Here is a 25,257-nt window from a genome sequence, read left to right as displayed (position 1 = left end):
AAACTGTGACTGTTCCATCCTTTTGTGTTTTTGAAAAGTACATTTTAAATAGTTTCTGTTTTTTTTTTTTTTTTTTGCAAGTTTAAGGAAAAAAATCTGTCGTTTTTTATACTGATTATTGTTCTTTTCAACCTCTGGTCACCTCAAGCAGCAACCTATTTCCTTCCCAAACCCCAAAACACATTCACACACGCACATATAACCTTGGATGGATTGTTGGAGACGCGGCTCTGTGTAATTGACTCGATTAATGCCAGTCATTATAATTTTGTCTTCACTGAGCTGTCTTCCCCAGCAGAGCCAGCATCCACAATGCACGACCCTGTCAGCCAGGCCATGTAATGGAAGGTGCTGCCCATGATTACAGTGTCGCAAGTCATAATGGTCCCGCCTGCCAGCAAGTTGTGCCCTTGTGGTTGTCTGTTTAGGAAGCTGACAGAGCGTAGTGTGACATCCCTTTGCCTCAGTTAAAGCTGCTTAACGCAGAAAACACCCCAACTTGTTTTAGTGTGTTTTTAAAATATCTGTGTCTGACTTTTTTTTTTCCCTCATTAAAAAGAATCCGGTTCTACTTTCAAGATTTAACAGAGCTGTTTAAATCAAAGTCATGCACTGAATAACTTGCATTTTTGAATAGATAATTATTTTATTGGACCTTTGAAGACGAGAATGCAGCATAAAATATTTAGAATTTAACTTCAGCTTTCATATTATCATTACAAAGGTCCTTCTTGAAATGATGACTTGTCTTTTCCACTTACAGGCAAACCCAACCCTGTTTTTTAATGTAATATATTCAGCTGCTTTGGTTGTTATTTTAGGGCTGAGTCTATGAATTTGGCCTTTTTTCCCCTCATAGTCGACTTTGGCTTTGAATATAAGAAAAGCCCATTACAGCAGGGAGGGTTTGGCTGTTTGGGCCAGCTCCACACATGGGTGATGATGTTTTCTTTTTTTTTTTTTAATGGTTTTGAGTTTCAACCCAACACCACTGATTAGTGCTGCAGAACCAACATGTTAGTGGCAGAAGCAGAGGGAAATGGACTCCTTATTTTGTATTTTTAAGTAATATTTCCTTTTTTGGGTAATAAGTCTCACCTTTGAAGTATTTTAGGTGAGGACAAAGTGGTAAAAGATTAACACAGAAATGTATTTTTCTCCATTTCTGTCTGCCCATCCATTTTTAGCTATCTATCTGCCCAACAATCTTTTTCTGTCTATCCATATGAGGTTTGTAGATCCTCCCTTTTGCACTCCATGTATCGGTCTGTCCACTCGCCTGCCCTAAAAGGAGGAAAAATATGTACATGGTAATGTACAGTATTATGCAGTATGTGTATAACATGCTGCTGATGCAGTCCAGCCAATGAAATAGACTGATGGTCTTTGTGACTGTATGTGTATGTGATTTTGTTTTCAGCAAATCTGCACAAAATGTTTGCATCATTAATTTAAATGAATTTTGAATGGTAGATTTGTCAACAAACTGAAAAAAAAAGTAAATAAGGAATATTAAAGAAGGAACACCCCTAGTTTTGATTGTAGCTTCAGGGTTTAGTCCTTTAGTCTGGCTCTCTACTGCCTCTAACCCTTGCATGTCTTCAGCCTTTAAAGAAGAATCAATCAGCAGCACATAACACTCAAAGCTTTAATGTTTCGGCCTAAACTTTGAACCTTTTACTTACTTGCTGGTTCGTCATGCCAGAAGGTCAAGTCCCACTTTAAAGTCACATAAAGAGACATAGATTGATAATTAAAGGCACACAGCCTACAAAACAACCGCTCTTATGTGATTTATACCTATAGATTTTCTGTCAGATATGAAATGTTAGCTTCAAAATTGAAGAGGAGGGCCTCTTATAAAGGGATTTATGGGTAATTTTGGAAAAATGTAGCACATTTTTCTCAGACGTGCTTTTTTGGGTTATAGATACTTTATCAGTTTTTGGACCAGGAACAGATTAAGGAACAAAGATGTAAAACTACAGTAAGAATTGCATTGATTTTGGTTTGGTCTTGCATAACATAATACCAAATATATAATCTAAAATGCACAGAGTTTTATGTACAGTAAGCTGAGCTGAATCTGTAGGGCTGTGACTAAACTACAAGCACTTAATGTATATCTAAAGAAAATAATGTTTTTGAAATAGATATAAGCCTTGAAAACTATTTTCTTAGATTATAGCTGCTCATTTCAGAAGGTGTTCCTGTAGAGTTCAAAGGCCTTTTCTGATAGCACATTTCTGACAGAGAAAAATGTCCTTCCTGTGCTTTTCAGGTATCGTGTGATTCGTTGTGCTGCAGGGCTTTAGAAAATGCATGTCCACTGTTATTAATCAACATGACACCAGGCCAGAAATGACCTATGCACTTTTCTGCTTTTCTGCTCCCATTGAAGTTTATTTAAAATACGTTGTTAGTCACACATTTTTATGCTTCTCTGATCTACTGTACGTCTTTATTTCTGTATCTAACTATAGATTATAGATATTAAGATTTCAGGAATACTTATTCCTTTAGAGAAGTTGTGTATAATAGGCCTTGATGTGCACCTCCTGTAACTCGTTCATTTTTCTTCTCTTCCAGTCCAACTGTGCTCAGTATGCAGCAGAAAAGCGCGATGAGGAGAAAATGTGCGACCATTTGATCAGAGCTGCCAAATTTCGTGACCACATGACTTCCACTCAGCTCATCCAGAAGATAATCAACATTCTGACTGACAAACACGGAGCCTGGGGAAATGTGTCTATCAGGTAAATCAAAAGTTTTCCAAAATTAAAAAAGATCTGCTGCTATCCTCTCAGTTTTATATGATTGGATCCATTCTAACACATTTTGTTCTCCAACTCATATATTTAAAGACACCAGGTGATTTAAATCTCATTTTTGATTTTTATTGTAAATACTTATTTACATGTCAGAGTGGATTTAGATTTTGAAACAAAGGTTAAAATAAGAAGGAATGAAAATGAATAGAGATGAAAGTTTCCCTTTTAACTTCTATCTCTGGATTAATGTTTCAATATCTGTTCCTTTCTGAGCAGCATTAATACTTTCAGTCCCTAAGACACCAGAATGCCCATTCTCCCAACAATCGCCTTGCCTTGGTCTAGTGCCTCTCTCCCTCCTCTAGATGCCTATCCTATATGTGCTTGTTTTTTTGTCAGTTTTCTTTAACCTGTTTAGATGCTTCCTTTGTTTTCTGTAATAATAAGACGTCATTTAATTTGTTCTGGTTATGAAGCTTATGCCCTTTTTTTTCAAGCTCTGAGGAGCAATGATATTTAATGGTACAAAAGAATAATTATATTATTTTTGAAATAATTTAGACAAAAAAAAGTAAAGATTCATCTGATACATTTATTGGCTTCACAAAGTATTAAGTCTGCAATATTTTTCTGTATTATTTCTGCCTCCCTTTAATAGTCGCAGCATTTTGATATTAAATTAGCAAAGGTGAAACTGTCAGCTGTATGCAGAATGATGCATTGACCTGAGAGAGACATGAAAGCCATTTGAACAAGCACGGCTCCCATTAGGAACAGAGGCAACCCTATCCTGCGTGTTTGTTTCGCCAAATGGGCAGCAGAAACCAATGCAGCTATTCCCTAATGATGGCTGTTTGTGTAGGTAGTGTGTAATGGCGAGCTGGAGACGGCTTGTGCTTGTTAAGCTGAACCGAGTCTCCAGAGACTCGTCTGGCAGGGCTTATTTTGAGGTTGGATCAGGAGGCTATCTGCGGCCGCCTTTGTTTTCTTTCCTGTATCCTTATACAGTTAGCCATTTTTCATATGTTTCTCCTTCTCCAGTCGATCTCCCTTTGTCTGCTCCTTCTATTGCTTTCTCTCTGTTACTTCATGTATACTCACATAACCCGATGCCATTTAGTATGGATATTGTGTTCTACGAGCCAGGGCTTGAAAAGCTCCCCATTACAGATCCTTTACGCTGCTGTGCTATTGATGGCTTTCCTAATGGCTGCCGATAGGTGCAGGGAGCCACTGCCGCTGGGCCTTAGAGTGCAGCTCTCTTTTAATAAATCACAATCAGTCCTGTGCCATTACATCAATACTTTTGGTCAATTACTGTGAAGGTCAGGTGGTGCAGCTTTGCACCACAGAACTTGGGGTTTGCATGCCTAAAAGAAACATCTGGTGCTGCAAATGCAACAAATATAAAGCGGAGAGAGGGGGAAAAAGGTTCCCCACACCTGTATACCTGCAGGCATCGGTGGAAAATGCTTTTGCTCTAAACTCGCACAAAAAGTGTGCAAGATGTTCGCCTAAAGATTACATAGACAAACACACATCGCTTTTCCCAGCTGTGAAATTGAAGTCCACCAACACGCAGACAACACGATGATGTTCTTTTGCAGCTGAGGTGTTAAAACCCAACCTTCCTGCATCATGCCATAAAAACCTATTCCCCAAAGTTCCCATTTAATAAAGAATCTGAAAATGAAAATATTATATTCTTGTGAGCTGATGGGAATTGTTGTTTGCTCACGGCAGACATCTAACATCTTTTGACATGGTGTGACCCGCTTGAATGCAATTGGTGTCTTAATATCCAGCTCACAGAGGCCTGGTCCTCTAGAGAGCGGAGGTGTTAGGTGATTTTTCTCTTCGTCGGTTTCCTTTTTCTTTCCGTCTGTGTCTTCGTTCCTTGCACTTTGTTTTTCATATCTATTAAGTTCTGTCATTTACTCTTTCTTTCTTTGTTTTTTGTTTTTTTCTCGTCAAAACATGAATAAATTTCAAGATGCCATCAAAGACGCAATAACACAGTTTATTGGAAATTAACAACAAAAAGCAGAGCATAATTTTACAGATTTTATAAAAACATCTCAATAGTCTTGTAGGTATCTCTGATTTTTGCATTAAGTTGGTTGTCTGTTTCATCATTGTGTATGTCTGACCTCTAACATTATTTCGACAGTATTTTCCAGTTCTCTCTTCCGTTTATCCTCTCTCTCCCTACTGCTCTTTACTTCTGGACTGCATCTTCCGCTCCAAATTAAACAGGTTGGAGGCTCAAACTGTCTCAGAAACTGATAGCTTGGTCTGTGGAGTATTCAGCAAGAAGGCCTGTATGAAATCCACAAACGCCATTGATGGTTTATTTGAAAAAGAAAAAAGTGTGAGCCAATAGGCGCCTTTGGTCCTGCCAGATCTGCAACAATTTAGTGGACCAGCAGCCAGGCCAGATGAACGGGAACCTGTACCACCTTTATCCACGACTGATCCGTACCTGAAGCTGGATATTAATACATGCCACACTATTTAGATTTTTATTCAAAATTTACTTTTAATAATTTAGTTAAGCCAACATTAATCTAAAAATACCAACATGATTGGTGAGATTACCAGAATACACACAAAAAAACAGGAAAAAAACATAAAATAGCTCTTAAGAATAATTCAACAGCTCACTCTGGGTTATAAGTAGGGGGATACTGATGTGCTATTAAAAGAAATGTTGATGGGAATTTAAAAGGCTTGTCCTTTGTTGGATGGGAGATTGCTCCAGAGTTTTTGGAGCAATGACTAAAGAAGCTCCATCTCCTCAATGCTTCTACTTTTTTTCCCCAGAAGACAAAAGCAGCTGCTCAGATGATCTTAGAGCCTGAGGAGGAACATAAGCTCAAACTAGTATGGACAGATACAGTATAAGGGTGCAAGTCCAGACATTTATAGGTCAATTAAAGAATTAAAACGGTAACCTGTTGGGGTCAGTAAATCCTGTAAAAACCTTTTCATGTCTATTTGACTATTTATCATCTTTAATCAAAATATTATTTTAATCTTGTGTTGCTTAATATAACAAAGTCCCAATAAAATGCACAAAATCTTATTACTTATATGAGAAATGTTGGGAAGCTCAAAAAGAATGAACACATTAACATGACCCTTCAGTACCCTGTGTGGACACTGTTAGTGCAAAGGCAGCACCAAATAACAGCCATAGACCTAACAAATTGCACATTATTTTTCCCCCATTCCTACATTTCCATCTTTTTTTTTTAAACCTTTCCCTATTTTGAGCTGTGTCCACTGAGGATCCAACCTGCTGCAGTGTTTATTTGGGTCAGGAATCATCTCATGTACATGACACCTGGACAAAGTTGACAGACAGAGAAGTGAGATGAGGGCAGATGATGGAGCACGCCGACTCTGTCTCAGGGGACAGGCTTTGCTCCTTTCTTTCTCCCCTCTCCTTATTGTATTCTAATAGGCTGACTAATGTACCATAGAAACTCACACTGAAAATAGAAAATGGGGGGATAAAAAGCAGCAGCTAAAGAAATGAGGTCTGAATCTGATGTAAAAGCAGTGCTAGTACTGTTTCTACAACCTTTTTGAGTAACAATTCTCTGTATAACAAATGGAAACATAATTCAGGTTGTAGACAAAAGCTTGCATCAGCATCCTTCTTATTTTCAGTTTCTTCCATCTAGCCTCACCTACAGTGACTTTCCTGAAATGCAGCTCTTCTCCCTCTGCTCCTCCTTCCTCATATAAGCAGCTCATTTTCTGCTGCTGCGCTTCTCTAATGGACACCCTTAGGCTAGAGGCCTCCCAGCCAAGGGACATCCATCTTTTGGCATGTCACACTCCTGCCTGGCAAAAAATCTTTGTGATGTGCACTCCAATTTTTCTTCAGTAAATCAAATCTTCCTTCCTTCAGAAAGACGAATGCGTTTGGGTCGGAGTGATAGAGAAAATCAATGCCTGCAAAATTGAAACAGTATGCCTCCCTATTGATCGGCTTGGAGAGATCGAAAACGAACAGCTTTGTAACTGTTCAGTAGGACAGTTAGCTGACCTGTAATGGACAAAGTATTGATGTAAGCATTACTATTTTTATCTTGTGCTACGTCATTTTTTACTAGCACATTGCTGATTTAAAAGGTTGATTTCCTCTTTTTAACTAATCATACAGAGTATAGCATAAATGTCTTAACATAGACCATGTGTTCACTGAAGGGTGTAATCCTGTGAGACAATTATGAATTTTGACAGCATTAAATAAATAAATAAGCAACCAGCATTTCACTACTTAAATAATCTCTAATGCATCTGTTAATTTTGTGTTTAATTTTATGAATATAACTTGGTCTGCAATTGAAATTAGTTGTTTACATTATTGACATCTTATTTGCACTTATTTTCAGGTTTTATATGAAAAAAGAAAACAAAAGCAAGCTGACCTCCTATATGACATATAATTTCTTTTAACTCTTACATTTTTCTGATTGATTTTTCTACAAAAATATTCATGTTCAATGTTTTAGATTTCAAGGACCGAAACAAAATCTTTTGCTTTATTTAGTGGGTCTTATTGTATTTTACCAACATAAAATTAGGCCTTATTTTGGAATACTGTACCACTCTCCAGTCTGCAGCTGTTCACTCTTGACTCTACTCAAAACACTTTAGGCTATCTGTGAGAATCATGAGATGTAAGCAAACATATCATAACATTATTAGATTATTTCTTTATATATATGATTTCTATAAAATACAATAACACAGTGGTTCCCTGTTTTCCTGGTACGGCACCCTTGGCTTAAATACCGTAGTTGGGTGATTAACAGATTCCTGCAGCACTGATGGCTGCTAAAGAGGTAAAGGCCTCATTTCAATCTGTTTTACTGGAGTGGAAACGTATCTAAAACATGAAGGTCATTGGATCCAAAAGGCCAGGATAAGACACTGCTGATGTAGAACATAAAACACTTGCTACTATTGAAAAATAAAAATAAAAGGATTCAAGTTGCACCAACCAGTATTTGGTGAAGGTTGTTATAAAATGTTTACCCGCTGATACAACTTTACTAAAGATCTAGAATATAGCAGATTTTACAACAGCATTCAAAATGTATTTAGCCCTTATGCATTAGGCAGTTTAAATTATTTATATTTACAGCAAAGTTAAAGGAAAACCATTTGTATTACATGGAAGTTGCTGTAAATTAAACTTTCACCATGATTATTTAATAACAAAGACAAAATAATGGCAGGACTCATTTCAAACTTCTTGCATTTGGCATTCCTAGTGCTCTTAGCCTAGCTAGCCTTACAAAAGCTCGCAAATCTTTGAATTACCTAACATGTTGTCGGTATCTTTCAGTTTGTCTCATGCAAATACAGTAAGAAGTCTTGACCACCTTGGTGCCCTTGTGGCCAGAAAGAGCTAGCAAAAAGCTACATCCACTTTTAAAATAATATCACAGGATCAGGCTTTCTGCAGCAAAGACATCTATGTCACATTTTACTATATTAATGGTTGCATGAGAAGATGTAGCAGTAAGAATAATTTCCACATCTATCCTTGTATTCCAGACCTAAATCAAAATTATGGTGCATAATATTGAAAGTAATGCATGTGCTAAAGTTGAGGTCTGCTCAGTGTCTGCACCGGGATCACGTCTGTGTTTTATGGACATGCTGTACATTATGACTGCGCTGGTACTCTGAACTCGCTGCTGAAAAAGGAAATGGGACTCCAGCACGTCAGCGGAGAATATAACCATAGGAAACAAGAGCATAACAGTTTAGAAAACACGGGCTCTTGGAAATGCTTGACACGAAAGGGGCAGGAAGACGAAGAGCGGGGAGAGGATTGATGACACACAGGGCGAGGGGGGGAGATTTGTTTCAGAACAATCAGAAATTGGAATGAAGTAGATGAGATTGGAATACTACCTTTGTCTTGAGGATTGTACAAAAAATATTTAAAATTGTAAAAACTATGGTTTTATTATTGATTGATACTACATATAAGTCCTATTTCCAAGTTTACTCTTAAGGACAAGGAATTGAATTCTAGGTTTCTATGAAATATGCTGTTTCTTTAGTAGATCATCCTTGAAAATAGCTGCCTTTTTTAACTGGGAATGGCTCTTTTGGCTTCCTTATAAATACCAGCAGTCTAAACACAAACGCAACCCAGTGTTCTGAGGCCCAGCAGCTGCAGCCAACTTTGAGAAGGTTATTTCCTTTAGTCCCCATACTGACTACTTCAAAACCAATTAGCTGGGGCTCAAGTTGTGATCATCCATCTGCTGTGATAGAGCCATAAACAAGAAGTGTAAGCATATATGGAGCCTGCCTGCAGTTATGGTCGGTCCGTTTGAATCTTATACACTTCTGCACAAAAGTCCTCGAATGGGTTTAATCCAGAATCCTTGGCTTCATTAATCATTCACTTTGACGTGCGTCTGGGGCCAAGGAGTTGTGACTCTGACAAAAGGGATGTTCCTTAAATCTCTGGAGGGACCGTTCTAAGTTTGACAGATGTGCGTTCCATCGGTTACATAAAATAACATGCCACAAGGGCCCTACCATGCGGTCTGGCTCATGGATATGAATTAGAATATAACCTTAATGATAACATTTACATCCACTGTATATACAGTACAGTGGCCGGGGCTGTGAGGAATAGTAACAAAGTGTCACAGTGAAACATATTAACAGCTGATGATGTCCATATGTTAGCACAGCTGAGTGCTGCAGCATATTCTGAGATTCAAAAAATTACAGTTGGCAGATGATTTAAAAGACTGCTGAAGCGAAAGTGGATCAGTTAAGTTCTTTTTAAATGATAATGCACTCAGAGGCAAAAATGTTAGTCCCCTCGTTTTTTGAGCGGAAAAATTCTCAATGGTCACAGAAATAGCTTGATTCTGACAAAAGTCAAAATGAATAAAAATGTTTTGAAAATGAACGAATAAAAGTCAGGCATTGCTTTACAAACAAGCCTCAGTAGGATTATTTTAAAAATAAACTCAGGGAACTAGCCTGGAGAAAAAGGATGGTTACCCCAGAAAAGACTGAAAACATTGTGACCAAAGGGACATGTTAAATCTAGGTGTTTCCACTAGTTAGCATCACAGGTGTGTATAATCTTGTAATCAATCAGTGGACCTGTATATGGGGCAGGAGTCCATGCTTTGTCAGGATTACAATTGGAGGTATGCTTCATGGTCATAACATGTTTGCCGCGACCTTACAACAGCCGTTTCCTTCGCGACAGCACCATGGTCCTATGACCAATCCAGCTGTTTTCTCCTGACGCAAAGATTGTGACGTTATTGGCTTGTTTTGGTCGTCTAAATGTCCAATTGGAATCACTTGTATCATTAAATGAATTTTTTTTATTTTGTGCATCATGTTTCTGGTCTCACCCACTCAAAAGGCCATAATTGTGATTTCTTTTTTTTTTCTTGACCTAAATATTAACCTTTCTGTGGGAGATGACTTTATGACCGATCATTGTTGGGTTTGATTTGATGTACTTTTTTTTTTTTTTTTTCATATCCCAATCCTCCTGAAATTAGGTCTGAGGGGTATTATATCCGACAATGCAGCTACAAGGTTTCTTCTTCATTTGATTAAAAATTGCTTGTGGAATGTCAATTTCAGGCATGTAGAAGTTCAGAGGTTACATCCTAAGGAGCCTATGTCTTCTATAAATGAAATAAAAAATAACATCTGACTATTTTTCGCCAGCTAAAAACTGCATAAGAGGAGTCCTCAGGTTTTGTTTGATACCATCAACTCTATTGTATGTCCCACTGCTCCCATTACCTCTGTGTTCTGCAAAGCAGAGATGAATTTTTAAAGCCTTTTTCCACAGAAATCAGGACATTAGATTTTGTTTTTTTAACCTCCAACACAGTAAATGCTTAGTACTGCTGTAACTAATCCCATCCTTCTTACCTAGTCCTCTTTAAGGCCTGTATGTCAGCCCTGGTAAACAAGATGAAGCCCTCTTCCTGTTCTTCAGCTATTCTCCCCTTTAAATTATTTTTAAAAGTATTTGTTATTGACCCGTGGGTTACCGATTTGACTAATCGGTCACTGTCTTCGATTGTACTTTCCTGGTCTTTTGAACATACCTGTGGGGAACCACTTCTCAAAGAACCTAATCTGGATCCTACTGTAGTAAACAATTGCCAGTGTATTTCAAAACTTAAGTTCCTTTACAAACTTCTAGAGAAGATGGTTTCCAAACAACTTGTAATATGCATAGAACATTCAGACACTTCTGACCCTTTTCAATCTGGTTTCCAGGAATATGTTTCCAGAGAAACTTCCCTGATCAAAGTGCCAAGTTACATTTTATCTGCGGATGCTGGGAAATGCACTGTTTTGATCCTGCTGGATCTGTATTTGGATTTTTACAATGTTGTGTGTGACATTTTACTGAGTAGACTGCGTGATTTGGTCTGACAGGATCTTTGCTTGCGTGGTTCTTGTCATATCTGTCTGGTTTTAGTATTGCTCTTTTAGGAACATAATGAACAATCGTATCACTGATGTAACATCCGTCCGTCCGTCCATCCGTCCGTCCGCCCATTAAACAATGGCTTGGCGCCAACTCCCTGCAGTTCAACTCTAAGACTGAGATGCTGATAATGGCTCCTGTCAATGTAATTCCAGAAATGAACCACTTGTTGGATGACCTGAGCTGGTCTGTTAATCAAGCCTTAGAAATTTGGGTGTAATCTTTGATAGAGCAATGTTTGAGCACCACACAAAGCACCTCACCAGGAACTGTTCAGGAATATCTCAAAACTTAGGTTTGTTTCCAAAGATGATCTAGAGTTGATCATTCATGCTTTTGTTCTCATTAGACTATAGTGACAGCCTTTTTTTTCTTGTATAAAAAAAAAAGAGGTGTCCCGTCTGCAGATGGTCCAAAATGCAGCGGGTATGGTGCTAAAGCGCACCATCAGAAGGGGCTATATAAGCCTGATTTTAAAATCTCTCCATTAGCTTGCCATCATTTTAAAATCTTGTTGAATTTTAAAGCTCTCTATGGTCAGGTGCCCGCTTACATTAGAGCTGTTGTTTCCCTATATTCCTTCTCTAAGGCTGAAGTAATTAGATGAGGACCTTTTCATCGTCCAGTTTCAAGACTAGATGAGATCCCTCCTACCAGGCAGTTCACTAAAGCTCTGGAATTCTCTTAGAGTGTGAACTGTTTTAGTATGACTCTATTTATTGTTTTGTGCTGTTTCTCTTTTAATTCTGCATATTTGTAAATATTTTTTACCCCCATATCTGTGAAAGGTGCTATATAAATAAGCCTTTATTTACTTAACTGGCTCAGTTAATTTTAGTGTTTGTGATGCATAAAAAAGACCAGAGTAGTCAAATATGGCAATTAATGAAGTTAAAAGGCTAAAAACATACGCTGACATGAGACCACAAATGTTACCTCACATTAGCCTGAAGATCTCACTATCCCCCGGACACTTTGGAAAAATAATTTCATCTGCTGCAAAACAAAACTGTATTTCAGATTTTTTTTTTTTTTATTATAGAATATTGTTTGTGACCTTGAGCCTAGGCACTGTTAAGTTAAGCTGTAGGTTACTAACACTGAGCTCACCCAAAGGTACAAGAAATTAAGGAATCTTAGTGGCTTGGTGATAGAGATTGTATGACCAGATTAGCTTTAATGCTTTATATTTTTGCTTTGATTGCCTGAAACATTTATTTTAGAAAAAGCTAATAAAAAAGAATTAAGCTTTACAGGTTCAAGTATTTCTTTAAGGAGCTAAACAGTATATCCACTTTAGTCTCATTCCGTTCTGCTGTCTACCCTCTTCTCGGTCACCTAGAATTGTAATGGAATGTACTTTATGAAGCAGGGAGCAGGCCACCGTCCCCAAAAAGAGCAATTACACCATCTCCACTTTGCTGCTTCACTGCCAACCTAGATTCTGTAGCAACTATCAGATTTATGAGTTTCATATACCTTTAAAAAAAAGTCTATTGTTGAACAAGGTCACAATAAAAGGGTGCTGATCAATATCTGAATGAAAAGCTGTTTGGGAAGTTTTAGAGCTTTTTTCCCCCTCCTTTCTGCCTGGATGCAATATCTGCCCCGTATCGATTGTTCAGGGCCAGTAGTTAGTCAGAGGCTATCTCCTTTGACTAACCCCTTAGCAGTGTGTCACCCCCACCACCCTTAACCCCCTGATAGATTGGTATGCTTCCAGCCACTGTAATTACACCATTGGACCAGCAGGTCATTTATTTAGCTACTTTCAAAAAAAGCGAGGGAGAGAGTGGGGAAAAAAATATCACCTTTATCTGTAGATCCCAGTCCTTCTGCAGCTAAAGCGGAAAACTACACATAAAACACCAGCGCTCCCTGCTACTGATAGTAGAGCATCTTGAAGACAGAGTATCCTCCTTTACTCATAGATCTTCAGTCTGTGTGCTGGGGGCTAGATTTACTTTATGTGCCCTGGTTGTGTGAGTTAACTGTAGCCTCCGCTTTAGAAACTTGAATCAGAACAAGTTTGATCTAAGTTTAGTCCTAAAAGTTGCTGCTAAATAAAGTCTAAACGCTCAGGTTTTTAAAATCGTCTTTTGGAATTAAATAAATAAATACTGTAAATTCTCTAATATAGGCCCGGGCCTTTATTTCACTCAAGTGCATCGCGGTCCAGGCCTTTATTGGATACAGGCCAGAATTAGAGACAGGCCTCTATTGCTATTTGAGCAAAACAGACTACCAGTGGAATGAATAAAAATGAGATTTTGTGTCTTTTTGAACCTATAAAACACTAGGTTCATTTATTGAAAAAGTACAGTTACCATGTCTCGCTTGGTTTGAAGTAAAAAAAAAAAATAAAAATCCTCCAATTCTGTTTAATTCTCCTCAGTTTCCTCCTCCTCTTCATCTCTCCCTTTAATCTCCTCATCACTCGCGCTCCTCCTGTTCTGCTGCGTGTCTGTTCTCTTCCTCGCGCAGACGGGCAGCAGTCAGGGCCTGTCGTCTAGCTGCGCAGGGCTGTGGTACTTGTATGTTACTTACTACCACAAGTATAATGTTGAGGTATGCCCAGAAAAAACGTTTATAGCCCCGGCCTGTATTAGAGACCGGCCATTATTTACCTCCTCTGACAGCGAGACCGGCCATTATTAGAGACCCGGCCGCTATTGGAATACAGGCCAATATTAGAGAATTTACGGTATTTTAAATTGTAAAGCAAATTTTCTACTGTGTGTAGTTTTTTTATTATTATTTTTGCCCTTAAGGTGCTTGCAAGATAAAAGTTTCCACCTCACTTAACTAAACTTATCACAGTATGTAAACCCAAAGAAGTCTTGGAACAGAATATTTATAGGAAAAACACATTAAAGATAGCATAAGAGTGTACCACATACATAACCCTATATTCAGAATTAATCTCCATAGAAGTTGAAGATTTACCAGGTGGATAGCTAACAAGGTAAGGAGATTCTTTTAGTGATCTGCAGGATTGTGCTTTAGGAGCTCACCTAATGTCCACTATTTAATAAGATAAATGACCATTTGGTATAGAACCAGGAGTACTTTCTATATCTGAATGTTATCCACAAAAATGGCAGATAAGGTTCCATAAATATCCTTCCAGGAACAAGGTTAAACACAGAAGCATGAGACTAGGTGTATCTTCTATGAAGATCCAAGACTTCCAAAATACACCAAGTAAATGACAACAGTGTGATTTATTATCCCCAATTATTCAGAGTGATTTCATCCATAAAAGACAATTATTTTGTAAATAAAGTTTATTATCTCGTTGTACGATAGACTAGGGACATGTCCAGGGTGCACCCCGCCTCTCATCCGTAGACAGCAGGAGATCCACCACCAGCACCCCCTGGGATAAAGCGTGATGGAAAATGGATCTAGTTAGAGTTGTAGGTAGTGTTTGTGTCATTGGACATAATACTACAGAACATTTAACAAAGTCAAGTAAAGAAACTTTGGTTATAATTCCGTTAATTGACTGGGTATTTTATTAGTAGTGCTAAATCTCCTTCCAGGTTTATACTGAAAACTCAAATTTTCAGAAAACATTCTTCCTCGATATACATTCTTATATAATCGTGAGCTCTTTGGCTTTGTTTACCTTTTGGGCCATGTTGGTTGTTAGCCTGGAGTGTATGAATCTAGATTTGTCATGCCATTCAAGATCAGCTCTGAAAGCTAGAGGTCAGAAGAATATTACAATGGGCCAGTAATGGCAGAATTATGCAACCTCAGTCCAGTGGATGCCCTTATTACCTCGCTGTAGTGGTGATAAATGACCTTAAATGCATGTTGTCAAAATCACAGGAAAAATGTGTCTCTTCGTCAAAAAATATAAATGGCACTCTTTCTTTGTTGACACAGTGAAAATCTGAGCAGGCTCTTTATTTTGTTGTTCAAGCATTGATATTTGAGGTCATCACAAAGAATGTTCTCTATCAATTAATGTTTTTTCATAATTAAAACCCTCTGACATAATGTTTATCCCCCTCTTTTAATATGGTCTGATATAATTAATGTTTAATGATCTGCCTTTGTTGTTACATTTCCACTCTTTGTAATTGCTGCTAATTGGAAACTTCCTCTAAAGGTAATTAGGCCATGATTTGCATTATCTCTTCCAGGAGAAAACCCATGTAGGAGACATGGGGCTTGCAACCTCCAGAGGTGCTTTATCAAACTTTTTGTTTCAGTTTTTATTGCACTCTGAAATATGCTGAGTGATTAAAGCTAAGTGGAAGAAGTTTATGCTTGTTTTTGAAATATCCTTGTTTTTTTATTTCAGATTTAATGAAAAAATAGCCTTTTTATGACTATTCTTCTTTTTATTTTGTCAGTAATTACAGGATCCATCATTGCTTTAAGGTTTAAAATAGAAATATGCCCATTAAAAAGGTTGTTTCTCTGATTAATAGATAGGATGTGTAAAATTAAATCTCTACTGTCATTCATGGGGCTAAGATGGAAATGTTTTCATGTCTGTGACCCTAGGATCACCTTTGCTAAATCCTGTAAACAACATTAGCTGAGGTGAATTAACAAACGTATATGGGCTTCTCTACACCTCATTGGAATTGGAAGGATAGACATTAGTGCACATGCAGAAAATCACCCCTGCACAACTTAATCATGCCAAACAATTTCAGTGAGATGGTATTTGGTCCTGTTTCATTTTAATTTGAGTCCAGAGATCGCACTGAAGCCGTCACTGCCACAGCTTGACAAAGAGCCACCACTCCAGCTACCGCGCCTCAACATGACAAATCCCCAATCGGTCGCTGCTCTCGTTTCTTCTTAACACATGGTTTATGCAAATCAAACCAAAATTATCCTGGGGATAGCGGCAATGTTTGAGCGATTTGAGGGCTGCCAGTAGGAACTGGCATTAATATCAAATAAGCAGGAAGGTAACATCTCCTGTGCATATGCAGTTCCCAATGACTGTACCTAAATTAATTTAGCTGAAAGGTTATGAATGGCTGTTTGTGCCGAAATTCAGCCGCTTGTAGTGATATATGAAGCCGTATCCACTTTACATGTCCTGCTTGCTATGATAAAGGTCATGTTATCATGCAATGCTATCAGTGCTATGAAAACTGAATCAGCCATAACTTCAACACCAATCCATGCAATTCTGAGGAGGTCCTACTGTTGCCAAGGTAACTAGTCAAAACATCAACAAGGTGTCCTTGAAGATCGGGTACTGAGATGTTTCCAGCACCAACTCTGCAGCAGCTGTAGGTAGTGGAATGAAGTCCACTTGATATTTGCAGATCTGAAAGTCTATGCACTTGTTACGGGTCATAGTGTCTTAGGTGAATAGGTTAAAAACAGTTAGGCATGATGAGAAATAATAACAAAAATGGCAAGCATGATGAGAAATAATAAAGGAAATTTCAATAACATTAAAAAAACAATGCAATAATAACCAGGTGTGAATTATGTAATAAGATGTTTTAAAAACAAAGAAGTTAAAAACAGTTCTTGTCATTTAATTTCCATCCAGAATACTTTGCTATTCAGAGGAGTTCCAGGTTGACTGTATGTGGAACGGTCCTTAGTCTGACAAACGAGCCAAAACCATCACCTTTGTCCAATCAGTCTTTACAGTTGATATGAGCCGTTTGTGCTGATGTGTCATTTCCTCTTACATTATGCTCTCCATTATGTCCAAATGTCTGTTTCGCTTACATCAGTTCTAATGATATCATTATAAAACTCCTCATGAAGTTTTACCAATGTATTACTGCTCTTTTTTTTTTTTTTTTTTTTTTAGAGGTTCGAGGGCTAGTTGGAATTTTGTATTCCCTAACCCTTCAAACTAGCCACTTTCATGCAGTCTGTCTTCAATTGTTTTCTCTTGAACTTTAAATGGTAAATGCCCTGTACTTCATCAGGTCTGTGCTTTAACCCTACATTGTAGCCACACCTTCCTAGGGGCTAATTGATGGCGACTGTAATAGAGTTGGCACCATCAGGCCCTCGGACCACCATTAGCAGGCAAGGGATTAAAACGTTTTATCCTAAGGAGACCACCACTAAGACGAACAGTGTGGTGCTGACTGTGGCCTGCAAAGTTTAATGGTAAAGTGGAGGATGTTCTTTTTCCGGGTGGATCATCTAAATAAGTGGTCCTCCTAATTGTCAATCATTCTGGTGATATGTTTTTGTAAGGGCGTCCTACGTCCTGGTGGTGAGTCTGACAGTGGAAAAATTGCAACTTTTCTTTTGGAAAGTAAGCTTGCATGAGGGATGCAAACAGCAACTTTTAAACAGAGAGTGCAGGAAAAGAAATGGGCTCCTGCATGCTCTCGCACGCATTTAATAGGTGTTGCCTCTCGGGAGCAGGTACAGGGTTGTGCATGTGCATTTTTTTTTTTTAAGTGGAGAGGGCGGGTCTTTTCAAAAATTCGCAAAAAAATTTTTTTAAGACATAGCTGTTGGGATGTTTGCCTTTTGCCTAAGCATTGCACTGAATGTACAGTAGGGCTAACCTCTCAATTGTACTTCACTAAACTACAATGAATGTGTCGTTACACCCATTACCTCACCAGACCATACAGAGTTTTGGGCTCATGAGGACTAATTAGGATTGTAGTAATATTTTAAAACCATTTTTGTCTTCTGATGTGAAGGACTTGATCCAGGGATTGGTTAACGTGAGAAAATAGAAACCTTTAACTTTAACAGAAAGGCCCCAACTATTTGGGGTAGAAGAAAACATAAAAATTGCCAAAAAACATCTTTAAACTTTGAGAGAAACTTATGTTTTCATCAGCTGTTTTGTGATAAATTGTTTTACTTTTTTTTTTATTAAATCACTGTAATAATTGTCCAGTGATTTTATTTTATTTTCAATCCACTGACATTCACCTAAATGCAGCGTTTAAACAAGAGGGAAAAATCCCATAATGCCTCTGTTTTTCTCCTCTACTTTCATCAACAGTCATTTTAAGCAGTCCTTCCAGACACCATTTATGACCAAACTAATTACTAATTACACAAGTGGCTGGCGTTAGCTGTAGCACAACACTGGCCCCTTTTGTTATTTTAATTGTTGTTATTTTGAAGAATAGTGCATCAGTAAATCCTACCAAGGATGCCCTGGGAGGATGGATGGGCTCTGAATAATTTATTATCTTTGTGGAAACACGCTCGGCGTGCAGTATGGGGGTTGTATAGCACCGTACGTTCATTTTATGGCGGCACTCTCATCAGGGATTGATGACCAGATATCTCTTGCGGTCGTCCACCTCTGCTGGCACCTCATCATTAGTACTTCTAGTGTTGCCTGTTCACAGCAAGCTAGAGGAATATAGCTGGTAGAGGTGACCCCCTCTGCTACTAATTACTCCACCCTGATGGATTAATGTATATTATACGAGTCAGACAATTCCCAATCTTTTGTGAGATGATGCAAGTGCTTCCTGATTCTGAGCCACGTACCACGCACAGCCTTGATAATTATTTTCATAGATGAATAGCATCGCAGGCAGCATGATGAATTGGCTGTTTGCATTTTGAGACTATCGCAGGCAACCATAGAGCATGGTCTTTGCCACTGAACAGAAATCTGGTCCGGCACAGACCTCTATACTCTGCATCCTTCCAACCTGTGTTATGTTCTGTAGGCTTGATTCCATTTAACACACTGCACCTTTTCTTCATATTGTTCTCCTTTTCTATCCCTCTGGATTCCAGTGAAGCTGTTTTTTAATCATTGAAATAAACATATTTTAATGGCCAAAAATGAAATAAAACAGTGAAGTTCAACCCAAAAAAAAACTACAATTTAGTTAGAAGTTTTTTTTTCGTACTCATTTTAGGTGCAACTGATAAACAGGCATGGAGTAAAATAAACCAAGCCTTTGTGTCATGTAATTTTACTGCTGCTTGCTTATGAACCCAGATGATAAAACCCAAATATATAGTGTCCTACAACATTTTGATATTCCACAAAATTTAATTTTAAACAAAAATGTAAGCTTCTTAAAAGTGAATTATTCCTTCAGTCTCATTAGTTGTTTTGGGCTCCTTTTGCTGCCTCAGTCTCGTGTGGCTTGGAGGCGATCTGCCTGTGGCTCAGCTGGGGTGTAACAGAATCACAGGTTTCTTTGATGGCAGCATTCAGGTCATATGCTTTGTTGGGAGTGTTGTCTCTCCTCTACACTTCATAGATTCTCTGTTGGGTTTGGGTCAGGGCACTTTCCTGGCCAATAAACCCAGCAACACCCTGGTCATCGGCAGTGTGAGCAGATAGCAGCTGCAAAATGAAATCACTCTCTCCATAAAGACAAGTCAGCCAAAAGAGAGCAGGAAGTACTCTAAAAACGTCCTGGTAGGTGGCTACATTGACTGTGGAATTGATAAAGAACGGTGGATCACCACCAGGAGATGAAATGGCACTCCAAACCTCACTGACTGGGGAAATCTCCCTCTAGACTACAAACGGGTGGATTCTCTGCATGTCCACCCTTCCTCCAGACTCTGGAACCTTGATTACCAAGTGAAATGCAAACTCAAGAAACCACATTGTTATCTTAAAACATTCAACTTTATAAATCACAAATCAGACATTTTAAACCTTGCCTGTTTTTGTTTTTGCTTTGTTTTTTTTTTATCATATTTTTTACCCTTTACAGGGTTAAAGGATGCTCATATGCCTGTATTGGACTGTGAAATTAGAAGATTGATGTTTGAACATATTTCCCTTTCTCCTGGATTGAACCTGTAATCTGTGTTGTCATTACGTGTGAGAAAACATACAGTAATATAAGCTCAGCCTTGGATAGATTGCAGGGCCTTTTTGCCCATGGGTAATTATGCAGTGGAGCCAAGTTAACCACGTTGATCTGGCATTTTTCTGCTCAAGGATTAGATGTTTGTCATATCTGTAATAATGAGGTCATAATTCCAACATGTATTTATTACAAAATAGGACAATAACACAAAAAAATAATGATTTCAGTTTAATAATGATTGCCCCCTTTCAAAAGATCTCAAAATTTCCTTGAAAATGTTTTATTTTCACTGTATTGCCCAATTTTCTTGTTTAGGGAATCTTCTCAAAGCAGGGGTTTTATTGATGAGTAGAAATTGCTGTTCTATCTGTACCCTATAGTGAAATATGTGACCCTTGTTGCAACAAGGTTTGATCACAAAGCATCTTGGAAATACAGACTGCAGCAGATCACACAACATTTTATGCACAAAACATCCTTGCATTGAATATATTCTAGAAAATCTAGTCTAAGATGTGTTTATTTTGCTTAAACCTGCCCTTATGTGTCCCCCCCGTCAGGTTGAGCCCCTTATTCAATTCAGTTCAAAAATATTTCATTAATCCCAAATGGAAACTTAACTATAGTATAGCTATGAATTCTACATTTTATTTAATGTTTATTTCATGTTATTTTCTTTGCTGTAGTTTCATAATGAAGACCAGATAATTCTCTCTGATTTAATGTTGTTAAATTAGATGCAATATGTTAAACAAAGACATGCTATTTTGTTTTGTTTTTTACCACTAGTGTCTTCTCACACTGTACTACGTCTCATTCACTTTATGATACCTTATGATATATATTTTTCTGACTTGACAACAGTTTTAAATGCTGTTTTAGAACATCATCTCCTCCCCCAACACCACCTCGTCATCCTCGTCTTCTTCTCTATCCTTTTCCTCTTCCTCCTCCTTCTCCTGCTCCTCCCAGGGGTTGCTACAAGGGATCATCTGCCTCTGTCTGCGTTCTCCCTCTGGGAGGGAGAGAGAAAAGCTTCCCAACTGCATTTATTTTAGAATATATCAAAGGTTAACAAGTCAATATAAAGATAAACAAAAATCACTGCTTGATCCCACAACCAGCGGATGATCCTTTTTATTCTTCATAGAACACAAATTAATATCTCAATATTTATTGCACCCAGTATTAGAGTGCTTTAGTTTGCATGTTATGTAAAATGTTATGTGTTTGGTAAATATAGTCCCACTAGGTGAGCCTTACCATTTGATTAAGACTTTGATGAAATGACTTATTAAAATCTTTCTCTCTGTGCAAACAAATAATCTTATTTTATCTGCTGATTTGTCTATATATATATTTTTACATTGTTCAGAATGCTACCAGATAAACTAACTGAGGCTTCTTTAACCCTTTAAAGCCCAATCCAAGAAAACAACAAAATAGAAAATTACTTTTTTTTTTTTTTGAATTCCTTATTTGCCTTTTTGACAAAATATGTAAAAAGAAAAAACAGAAATACATTTTTGATATTAATAATTTATTACTATGCGATAAGTCAAGATTCTTTTTTGTGTAGTCTTCTACTGGCTGTTATCAGGTATATCTGATTGTGTACAATAGGATTTTGAGCAAAGTTTTTACCATTAAATTATGCAAAAGGTGTCAGATGCAAACCATTTCAGAAACCGTATGTATCAAATACGATACATTTGGTGTTATAGGGTTAAGGTTTTATAGTATTTAACAGAGTGCCCTTACTGCTCAAGGAGCAGTCTGTTATGAGGCTCTCATCTCAATAGGGAAAGCATCCCCTCATGCCCTCTGAGCCCAGACTGAGATGGCAGCATATATTTTAACCCAATATAAAAGTAGGACAAAGTTGTTTTTTATGTCCCACAAAGCACAAGGTTTATAAATCAAACTAGTGATTTTTTTCTGTCCATAAATACTATTGGTTTTACAAGACTTTCAACACACAGGAAACTATTTAAATATCTAACATTACAAAACTCTTACAGAAAAATCTGTTTTTGCTCATTCCCTCATGCCCGGTATCCTTAGAAACTCCTTAGAAACTAAAGCACCATACCTTCCAACAACCCAGTATTTCCATAAATAATAGTTTATAAAAGTGATCATTACTTTGTAGTCTTTGAGCTTTAGGCACAGTTCACTTAACAAACTGCAGCAGACACAGTAATGATTATATATTATTGTGACCAAAGGTTCTTTGATGCAGAACGCACCCTCCGATGGAAATCATCATTTCTATTTGATCAGATTCCGTTTTCTAATTTGAAAGATTAATGGGCACAGTTTTTGGGACTTATCGGTTATTTGTGCCAGGGGTGAATTTTGCTCCATTATTGTAGAAAGCAAAAAAAAAAAGAAGTTGTATAAATGGAGATTTGGAACAAAAAATCAATACAGAAAGAAAACTGGAAAACTTCTTAATAAAAAAAAAAAAAGGTTTTTAGAGTGAAGTTGCTGTTTTCTTAATTTTTATGTTTTAAACTTTTTGTTTTTCAATTTTCTTTTTTTTTTTTTACAGCTTTTGTATTTTTAAATAATATTTTTTCAAACTTCTCTTCCAAATGTAGTTTTATGAACTGTATTCTTTTCAAATTGCGATTCCCAGATCTCTTTACTTCTAGGGGGTGGGGGGCTTTCCTCTGCATAGAGGACTGAACACACATTTCCATCGGTCTGCATGGACCTCAGCAACATTTTCATTGGCCAAGAGCGAGCGCTTGTATCGGGCTTGAAGTGAAGAGAGTATGATCTGTAAAATGTAGTTTGAGAATAATGCAATTCATGAAAATCCTAATTTGAAAAAGGGACATTTGAAAATATAAAATAAAAAAATAAAAAAGAAAAGAAAGTTGGAAAAATCAGTGAAACTTTATTTAGAATAAAATATTTGGCAAACATTTTTTTTTCTTCTGTTTATTCACCAATAGATCAGACATAGTAACAGTTGTGGTAGTGGTTCCAATAAAATAATTTTTGTATGTATGGTTGCATTTAGACACAGTGGCGGCTGGTGGAGTTTTCTCCAGGGGGGGCTATAAATTTAAAATAGACGTGTAACAAAAACCAATCAAACGTATACTTATCTCACCAGAATATTTATTTGAATGCCAACAACAAAAAAATTATGAAAACACGTTATAAAAACAGAACATAATTTCATGTACAGGTTTACTTTTTGTAGATAAATCTTGCCCTTCTGAGGCTTTGTGAAGATAAATAAATTTTTAACATGGTCCAATATTGTCACACCTAAATTTTTTTTACAAGTTTAATAATGCGGAAGCTATAAGTCAGCTTTATATATTTTTTTATATATAAAAACTATTTTCTGAGAATGTGTTTATTTAAGAGCAACTATGCAAATTAACAAACATCTAGAAATAGTACACTATATCTTATTATTTTCCATGTGAATTCCAGATTTTTAATGCTTCTTTGCCTTTCTAAAAAGTGCTACATGCTGGGTCAGATCCTGGCGTTTGAAAAAGGAGGCAGGAAAAGCAGAATAAAGTGTAAGCATCGCTTAAATGCAGTTAGCCAAGCCTTTTTGCTAAAGCAGGTCCTGAAAAAGGACAGGTCTTGGTCCATTTTTCTCTCTCTCTCCAATACGTCTCTTACTCCCACGACTTGACCTGTCAATCACCTGCAGAGCGTCTGCGCTGTGGCGGGAGGTGGTGAGCAAATACACTTCCTGTCAGCTCGGGGCGTAACAGAGCTTCGCCCCGAACTTTCCTATACCTTTATGTTGCAGAGGAGCTACTGCGCATGAGCAACTTTTAACGAGAGTCTATGGGCTATGTTTTTTGCGCCCTAGGGCGGAAATACGTAATAAATCCGACAAAAGATGGAATGACGCTTTACTATTCATTATAGATTAAATATCTATCTTGCACATCTAAGAAATACATATTAATATATGTTCAAATATTTTAAATGTTAATTTAAAATTAAATTATAAAAAATATATATTTTATGTCTTAATCAGGGTCATTGGATGGGTTTCCCTAGCGCCCTCTATTGGCCCGCTGCCACTGTTTAGACCTTATAATTGTGCCGTTATTCTAGATTTATTTCCGTTGTATTTTCAAACAAAAAATGCTTCTAAAATCCATAAATGGTAAAAACTCACAGCTCTGTGAGGTTAGCAGGGATCAATACGTTCATAATGCCAGATTTTTGTTTTGGTTTGTAATTTGGTCAACTTTTGGAAAAAAACAAACTTCTAGATCATATTTTATTGGATTTTGACAGTTTTGTAAAATATGATGCATTATTTCAGTTCTTTAGGAAATGCTCTGCTTATATTACATTACTGTTAGGGTAAAGTTATACAGTGGTAGAACCCAGTAATGTGCTGACAAACACTGGTAAAGAAGATCTGAACTGGAAAGAAAATGTGGGCTATAGACATTGATTAATATTGGTAATGCTATCCACCCCTTCCTCTGTGTTAGTAATGGCCTTCTCCTTATCCTGCTGGCCATGAATCCTGACAAGGAGTATCCTGCTGGGCTTGAAATGAGCCCAGAATGGAACCACGTGCCACAAACGTGTGTGCAAAATGATCACAGTGTCATGTGTTCACTCATCTGTGATGATGCTCACTCTGTCAGTTCATCTCCTCCAAAACAGCCTGAGGGAAGGGGAGGGGAGGGGGACACCTTTACCTTAGAGATGGAGATATAGTCATTGTCAAGAACAGGGCCACAATGACTTGGAGACCTGGTGTGTGTACGCTGAATGTTTTTGAATAGGGATCCCGAGGGCTGTGAAAAAAGGGAAAACTCCAAACACAATGCAGGCTTTATGCATGCCTGCCCTGACCAAGTGCTAATGCTAGGCTGCTATACCATGCTGGCTGGTAATTGCTAACACATGTGCAACCTCTGTCTCACTGCAGCCGGCCGAGGGAGTTCTGGCGCCTGGACTACTGGGAGGACGATTTAAGGCGGCGACGTCGCTTCATCAGGAACCCCTTTGGATCCAGTCACTCAGAAGCTACGCTCAAAGCAGCAGCTGAACATGGTCAGTCCAACTCCACCACATCTGCTTATCTACCCATTTACTCCACACACCGCATTGCACTAGGTACAAGCTCATAAAAATTAGTCCTCTTGTTGCAATAAAAGATTTATTGTTCCACGACACACAGTAA

General features: G+C 37.7%; 1 protein-coding gene across 9 annotated transcripts in view; it reads left to right on the top strand.

Moving 5' to 3' along the window:
- Positions 1–25,257, top strand: part of lrba (LPS responsive beige-like anchor protein) — a 260,811-nt gene that overhangs the window by 130,724 nt on the left and 104,830 nt on the right. For all 9 annotated transcript variants that reach the window (XM_038271819.1, XM_038271823.1, XM_038271825.1 and 6 more), the window contains exons 36-37: positions 2,590–2,756; positions 25,003–25,127. In XM_038271819.1, coding sequence (XP_038127747.1) covers positions 2,590–2,756; positions 25,003–25,127 — 292 coding nt within the window. The remainder of the gene's footprint in view (positions 1–2,589; positions 2,757–25,002; positions 25,128–25,257) is intronic.

Source organism: Cyprinodon tularosa, unplaced genomic scaffold (assembly GCF_016077235.1).
Source record: "Cyprinodon tularosa strain WSP-4 unplaced genomic scaffold, ASM1607723v1 ctg81, whole genome shotgun sequence".
NCBI lineage: Eukaryota > Metazoa > Chordata > Actinopteri > Cyprinodontiformes > Cyprinodontidae > Cyprinodon > Cyprinodon tularosa.
This window is presented reverse-complemented; position numbering and strand designations above follow the sequence as displayed.